The following is an 8,326-nucleotide window of genomic DNA, read 5'->3' as shown; positions in this document are numbered from 1 at the left end:
AACGTCCCATGCAAAATATATGGAAAAATTTTCGCCGATGAAATATTTTCTGGTTTTCCGATTATGAATATATAGCCGAAATACTATTCATTTTCGAAGAAAAATCCGAGGTACATGAATGTTCGATAATAATCGAAATTTTGACACCGTGCGGGGCTGGACGTTTTTCTTTTGATGGGGCGTATTACCCCGTTTGTTTTGAAAAGGTAAATTTTGGAACGTTTTCGAAAAACGTTTCAAAGTTTCTGTAGCCTCCTCTCGTAAGGCAAAGTTCGCATGCAACACTTCATTAACTTTAGTAACAACGATTTGCAGTGAACAATAGATGGAATAAGGCGCCAGTTTCAGAAATATTGCCATGTCTGCTTAGGGGGGGGGCATATTATACCTGTTTATCCTACATTTTACACACGTTTAAATGTGAGAATGTGCGCATGTGGCTTCCACTTTAGCATCTTATTCTACATCCACTTTAGCATCTTATTCTACATCATATATATGATTCTATATAGAACTTCGTGTTGGCTGGGAACTGATCTAGATCAGTTAAAGTCAGGGTACGAAAAACGGATCACGCCGAAAAACAAACGCTTTGTCCTAAGCGGTGCATGTTGGTAACAAAGGCGCTCCGCAACAAACGCATGTCAGGCGATGAGAGCAATAAAACAAATAGGGTATTGTAATTGTAATTGTAATTTTATTGAATACGGTATCCTGTCAGTATTGGTTCCCTTATTAAGCATGTGGCTTCCATTTTCATCCTATGAAAAACAATGGAATGAAGCGCTGTTTGTTTTGTTTCTTATTTTTGTATTTTTTGTTAGAAGTGAGCACCCATGAAAACAAAAAGAACGGAATCAATCGGTGCCGTAATCGCTTGTTTTCGAATAGCATGAATATGGAAGCATGAGATTACTGATGGAACACATACCCCTTGCCATGCGTGTGCTGATATTCTGACTTTTGTGCTGAAATTTTCGACCCACATTATCGAATTCGTAAGCATTTGGACGAAATAAGACTCTGGCAAACCTCAGGGTTGAGTTTCAGTTGTAAAACAATGCGAAAATCACAATGTGCATAGAACGAGACAAATATTCCTACCGTTTTTGTTGTGAACAAACTCGGGAGCGATTTTGTCATTATCTGCTAACGAAAAAACAAAGCGTTGTTGCCGTGCCTTCTTTGTTGCCTATTTTTCGCTTGTGGTGGCATATTCTGCGTACACTGGTTAAAGTAAATCTAGAGCAAAACTGAAGACATAATAATGTAGTCCAAACCCATCCAAAGCACATTGCCGTGTAACCGCTGGTCCCATATTTGTTCCTTGTTGGCTTCTCCACAAGTTTTCCTACCATTAAACCCACCTGCCAGTGAGCTCCTAACGCCTGAATGCGACCCTGGCAAAACAGACCTGACAGCCTCACTGGTGGCTGCATCCTTAGCTGTCAGGCAAAATGTGCAGAGCCATATGCTTATTGGATTATCACTCGCCCCAGTACTCGCACTCACACTCATTAACAGCGGTTTGAGCCAGGATCTCAACCTGCAGAAGAGAGGGGTCAGTCTTTAAGCCGAATGGTTCGGTCTTTTTCGTGAAATTTCGGTTTTAACAAAATTTTACCTAGACTTGTTAAAACCGAACCGAAGCGAAAGGCCATCTTTCTTTTCCGCAAAACTAGCTCAGATAAAGAAGTGCGCGTCGTGAAAAAATTATAAAAGTAAATTAAGTGTAAAATTGTTGTATATAATGTGGTAATTTTGTTCTTCTTGTGTTTTTTTAGTTCTAGAAAGTCCACACTGTTAAAAGGACGTTACAAACAAGTTAAAAATAAATCTTTATTAAAAGTAGTTCTAATAGTAAAGGTAATAACGAAAACAAAACTTAGAAAAAAAGTGTTTAACTCTAATTGTACTACTTTTCTATAGTTCAACAAAAGAAAGTGAAAAACAATACAGCCATCTACGAAAGGTGTAACAAAGGATAAATCTAAGAAAAGGTAAACCAACTATTGTTAGAAATATGGTGTACTTGTGTGAATAGGAAACAGAACAGAATAGTAAGAGACAACTGGCATTATTGGTGTTCTAATATTTCTGGGATAGGCCCAGAACTGGGCCTTTTCTTTTCTTTTGAACGCCCGGAGACATCCTCCGGAGATTCACGGCTCTTTATAGGACGGTCGCCGATCCGCCATTTTGAATCCGTGGCACAACGAAAGCGTCATCGAGCGTCACCATTTTCAGACGCCATGCTGGAACTCCCACCTCACGCTTGATTTAGACAGCACGTGAGCGAGATTCCCGTGAAACCGGCCTGCCGCCGGTGGTGAGGCGCCCTATCAGTAGCCACCGCTTGATTCTGACCGGCCGTGCACCGAATTGCCACAGCTGGATTCAAACCGGCCGTCCGCTGGAACCCCGTCGTTCGATCCCGATCGCCAGTGCCACGAGATATCTCCAGACTGGCCTGCCGCCGGTGGTGACCCACCCTACCCACGGCCGGCCTTTACTTCCGACCATCCGTTCGTCGAATACTGGCCAGCCGCTGGTGTCGAAACTTCAAACCAGTTGCAGAATTACCCTCCGTTCGGCCGAGCCACCGAACTTCACCGAACCGGCCCCTTGCCGGTGCCCAGACGCCCAAACCCGGTCCCCAGGCGGTGCCCAGACATCCTAAATCACCATCATCGGTTCCGATCCGGTCAGTAACCGGGTACCCTGTTCATCGTTCGTCGTTGGAGGGCCCTCCCACACCGCTAGCTAGCACGTGTAAAACCGCAAGTATACACCAAAATGCCAAAACTCTCTATCTAATGCGATCATAATGCCCCTGCGTGGGCGAATAAAATTAGTAATGTAAGATCAAGTTTTGTAGTTGGCCTTATTTCAGAACGCAAGCCCTACATTATTACCACAGACAAACAGACATACTACTCAAATCGAAATCATCGCACGATTTAACGGTCATTTTGAAAAGAACGTGTGGTTCGGACTGTGCTCGCATGTGTCATAATGGCGCTGCAGTGCCTACATCACCTCTCAATTTTGGAGAGAAATGAACGCGACGCCGGTCAATGTTTACATAAAATGACTCAATCATGAACCTTCATTCATGTTTTATGAATAGGTGACGCAACGAGGGAGTCGTCACCTGCAAAATTGTTACATCGAGCCGAGGGAAACAACACCTGTAAATGAATGCTTCGGACTGAGCATTATAGAGGGTGCTAGTGAGATGCCAAACGATGTTTTTGAAGCAATTTTCTTCTAAGTAATATGTCTGTTTGTCTGTGTTATTACCACATTTTTAGTTTTTCCCGTTGATCGTACCCAGAAAGGGGTATCCAGGCCTCTATCTGCCTAGTCCGCTGGAAACAAAGATTTTCACCTTGTTTCGGATTTACCTTGTTCCAAGAAGTAGTTCGGAACTGACATTTGAATTGTAGAATCCCGCTCCTGCCTATCTGAGTGGCAAAGGAGTGTCGTAAGTATCTGTGACGGTGCTAAATAAGCGACCCCGTGCTCGACATAAATTACCACCCACAATCTTCCCACTGAGCAGCCAAGGGGCTTACAGCCGAATATAGCAACCCTGTAGAATGCATATCGAGAACATTAGAGCATAGTATCGTAAGAAAAAACTTATCTAGATCACTTTGAGATGCTCAAACTTTTAGTTCCCACCAGGCCCGTGCACAGAAGTTGCGCCAAGGGAGGAGTTTTTCCCAATTTCGGCAAAAGGCGGTGGGGCGCCTAGTGTAAGGGGGGGGGGGCGGTTAAATAAATAAGGAACAAAATAAAAAAAAACTAGTAGAAATTTGAAAGTTATACCCACTATTGTAAAAATGAACTATTGAAAAATTGTTGCTTGAAAATGTTTTTTCTATTGAAAATAAAGCCACAAATTAAATATTTGCATCGGCCTCATGCAAGATTATTAAAAAAATCTTAGTAGAATTTCTGGATGAATTCCTAATAAAAATCTTGAAAGAATTTCTAGCCAAATTTCTGAAGCAATTCCGGAAGAAAATTTCGGAATGAATCTTTGCAAATGTTATTTAAAGAATCCGTAAATTTATTCCAGAAATCCCTGGAAGAACTTCTCAAATATTCCCTGCAAAAAAAAAATCAAAAGCAATGGAGTAATTTTTGAAACAATTTATGCAAGATTGGAAAAATCGATGTCAAATTTCTGAATGGAGGAACTTTGAGCCAAATTTCTGAAGCGATCCCACACGAACATTTCTGAAAAAAATCCTTGCAATAAAAAAAATCCGCAAAGAAAATTCTTGGTGAATTTTTAAAACAATTATTTGATAAATGTTTGCTAGAGAAATAACTTGTGAAATGATCGGAAGATCGGTAATTTTTTCACAAATTTATCTCTCAATTTGCCAATTAAACGTACTTTGCCTAAAAATACTTCAAGTTTTTACGTCTATTTCAGACATACTAGCCGACTGGTATAGCCGGAAAAGGGCAATAAAATCATTGTCATCGGAAGATTGTTTTAAAAAATACGAGGAAAAATTTGGAAGGAATATCTTAAACATATTCGAAGAGAATTTTTCAAGGAATCAGAATTAATTCTAGAAGATTTTCTTTAAAAATATTCTTAGCGAATTTCTCAAACAAAACGTCTCTAGGAGGTATTTCTAAAGCAGTCCAAGAAAAATTTTCTGAAATAATTCCTTGGAAAATTTCTGGAAGAATCCCCAGTGCAGTTTCAAAAAAATCTCTGAAAAAAAAAACTTTCGAATGAATCCGCAAATTTTTTGAAAAATCTTACACAAATCCTTGGTTTTTCTTAGGAACAACAGAATTCTGGGAGAAATTTTGACAAAACCCCTAGAAGGATTTCTGAAAGAATTTTTAGAAGATTATTTTTAAGAAAATCTTCCAAAACTTGCTTCAGAAATTTCTCTAGGAACATGTTATTCCCAGGAATAATCCAGGAATTTCGGAATTAAAAGGTACAGGATGTCCGAAACGGATGAAATAATCTTCATATTTATAAACGCAAAGAAACTGGTATTGGCTAGAAACTGCTGCATGAATTGTGGACTCGTATCAAATTCAAACGATGCTGTCACTTTTAGCAGGACCTAGTGGAATCCTTAACCTGTTTTAGCCGTTTTAGCCAAATAATTTGCCATAATAATAATAATAATAATAATAATAATGCCAATTATTGGCAACATTATATCATTCCTGAAGGACTTGCGAACTAAACTCGAATTGGAAAGGAGTCTTGCTATAACATTGAACCTCTGGAAAACTTGCATGCAAGCTGAAATGATGTTGACCAGGAACCACAGATGGCGTATGATATGCTTTCCTTAATTGTTGCATGCAGCATGTTGAATGCAATCTAAAGTCGTTCCTTGTTCAACTGCTAGGTGGATTTAATGATACAATGACATTATTATGGTTAGTTTACTATAATAAAACTCACTTAACATTCAAAATAATGAAGAGGCTCGTAATGATAACATAGTGAAACACTCACAAATTTTATTACATAGCTATGATAGTATGATGATATTTCAAATTTGATTATCGTTCCTGTGTTAGTGTATTATTGCGATTGCGAAGAAACCCCTTCGATTGATAACTGTTAAAATGCCCAAAGAACATTAAATAGAAGAGAGTTATTCAAAGTTCCAGTTGAAACTGAGATCCACTAACAATGAAAATTGCAGTGATATTTCTACGGCACAAAGATATTCTACAACTGTGTTTCATCGCATTAGATATAAAATATAATTTTTTCATCTCGTTTTTGACAATATACAATTTTTACAGACATTTTACAAATTTTCCTATCGAGTTTTCTCTGCGCAACAGACATTATTTACACGAAACTTTCTACTCTATTCTAAACGATGTCGAATTTGCTATGTGTGAAAAACCATTAAAACTATGTAAGTTAAAAATTTAGAAACATTTCCAAAAGTATGAACCTGAAGCTGTGTTATGTTGCTCAATCCAAGAAAATCATTTTTCCAATATTTACACATTAGTATGAGAAACATATGTACAAGGTCTGCATGAGTCCTAACCGTCTTCGATGATTGAATATAAAAACCTATCATTTTGTTGCTGCGTCTAAGTCTCTCTCTTTGCCCTCCGTATTGCACCGTCCACCGGCCTTCGGGTTCCTAACCCTACACCTGATTGGCGTTCACGTTGTTGCCCATCTGCTGCTGCTGGTTCTGCTCATTGGCCTCGTTGGCCGTCGATCGGTTGTCACCCTCCGAGTCCTTCATGGAGCCGCCACCATCGTCGGAATCGATACCCACCAGTTCCCGGTACTTTTTGGAAATCTCCGCCCAATCGGCAACGTTCTCGATCCGGGTCGTATTGACAGTGGTGAAACTGACTTGCGAGCCGAGGGGAGACAGATGCCCCATGACGGACAGAGCGGTGGAATCTGCGAAGCATGATGATGATGGTCGCAAACACAAATGCAGAGGACGCGACGGGAGACACAAGGGAACGCACGGAGCGGAGGACCCCGAGGTGAGAACATGGGAAGAGAAAGATTCGGGTCAATTGAATGGTCATTTCGGCGAACGCATAAGGGGTCCCGGAATGACGTTACCGATTTTCAAGATTTGGAAAGCTGACAGCTTAGCGTTTGGAGTGAAGCTGTGAACTTTCCACTTTTTGAACGTGATCCAATCGTGATCGGTGATGTCATTCGAGGACTGTTCAACACACAAAATTAAAAGTGGCTTTCTACAGCTTCGTCCGGTGGAAGCTGGCTTTGAAAGTAGGGTAAAAGGCACATATCAACTTTGTGTGCAACCAAAAAATAGGAAATCAAACAAATGCTGAACCTAACTACTGATTCATTAAAAACCGTAGTGACGAACGAAACTTTGAAACCTACAAGTTGAAAAAATCAGATGTTGGCTAGTAAGTAAGTTGTTTGCATATTATTAACGTAGCTTGTAAAAGACAACGTTTATTAATATTTGTAATTTATTGAAAACAAAGAATAAAGGAGGAGGATTCAATCAAAATGTTCGGGAAAATAAAAAAAAAGATTACCAATGATTGAACCAGTCTATTTAAGTAGTTTTAAGTGATAATAGTTTTTGGCACTACGTTAAGTAGTATTACATAATCCACTGCACTTGCCAAAGCAGTTAGAGGAACAATAAGCGTTGTTATACATTTTTGGGATATTATGGGCTTCCTTACTGTTATAAAGCTTATCCCAAGCAACCAAAAGTTCGGATAAAATCGCATGTTTGGGCTTAATCAGCTATTCGAAGGTAGATGAATAGCATTCTATTCAGCTCACTTTTTAAGTAATTAACCGAACTTGAGTTCACAAAAAGTACACTTGTGTCGCTGAAAGGAACGCTATTCAGCTTAAAAATAAACTTCGAAAAAATGAAAAAAAAAAATGTTTAGTCCTCAAAAGTAATTTATTATTAAGAACCATTATAGTTCATGTGGAATCCAAATTGACTAAAACCTTGAAATAATTTTTGATGTTTTTTACTTACTGAGATTTGAACTCGGGATCTCCTCGTTGAAAGTCGGTGCCTAACCACTACTCCATGTATGTGTTGTTATGCACTGTGGGATTTTACTCAATGTGCTGATATCTTATAGTAGAGCTCAATCAGGTTCGCGTGTGAACTTTCCCTGAACTTGGAATAGTTTTTGAAGTCGAAAGTTCGAAAGAAGTTCACGTGGAACTTCTTGTGAACTTACACAGTTTGACATTTTCAGTTTGTTGTGGTTCGCAGTGCAAAGCAATAAATTAAGGCCAGTGTATCGACTTTAACAAAAGATTATAAGTTTTCAGCTTGGTTTTAAGTGACTACGATTGCGTCGATTACCGGTGCGCTGCAGCGACAAGTGATACGGGTGTGAAAACATCCAGCAAAGCTGGAAAATTTTTGTGCGCAGCCGAAAAACCACCGGCAGCATCCTGGGGGGGAACAGTTTTCCGCTGCGGGGGCAGCCTTTGAGCCACACAATACGGATCCTTTGCGTTGACAAGTAAGTACGTTCAAATATTATAGTGGAACAAAGTGTACTTGTGAAATTAACACAAGCTGTGGCTGCTGGGTTCGATTTCCGAGTGATTTAATTGAATGAGAACTTCTCCCCGGCCCCGCTGTCGCCGAAGTTCAAGTGAAGTTCACTTTTGGTACGGTTAATATTTATCCGAACTTACAGTAGTAAGTTCAAAACAAGTACGAAACAAGTTCGGAACGGATGATTTCAAGTTGTTGGAATATGTTCAAATGAACTATATTTGAATTTTAAAGGCACGCAAAAGTTCAACATGAGTTCGGTT

General features: G+C 39.5%; 1 protein-coding gene across 8 annotated transcripts in view; it reads right to left on the bottom strand.

The window, feature by feature from the left end:
- Positions 1–5,739: 5,739 nt before the first annotated feature.
- Positions 5,740–8,326, bottom strand: part of LOC109417642 (serine/threonine-protein phosphatase 6 regulatory ankyrin repeat subunit A) — a 252,487-nt gene continuing 249,900 nt past the window's right edge. For all 8 annotated transcript variants that reach the window (XM_062850497.1, XM_029853479.2, XM_029853477.2 and 5 more), the window contains one exon: positions 5,740–6,436. In XM_062850497.1, coding sequence (XP_062706481.1) covers positions 6,171–6,436 — 266 coding nt within the window. In that variant the 3' untranslated portion in view covers positions 5,740–6,170. The remainder of the gene's footprint in view (positions 6,437–8,326) is intronic.

Source organism: Aedes albopictus, chromosome 2 (genome assembly GCF_035046485.1).
Source record: "Aedes albopictus strain Foshan chromosome 2, AalbF5, whole genome shotgun sequence".
Lineage (NCBI taxonomy): Eukaryota > Metazoa > Arthropoda > Insecta > Diptera > Culicidae > Aedes > Aedes albopictus.
This window is presented reverse-complemented; position numbering and strand designations above follow the sequence as displayed.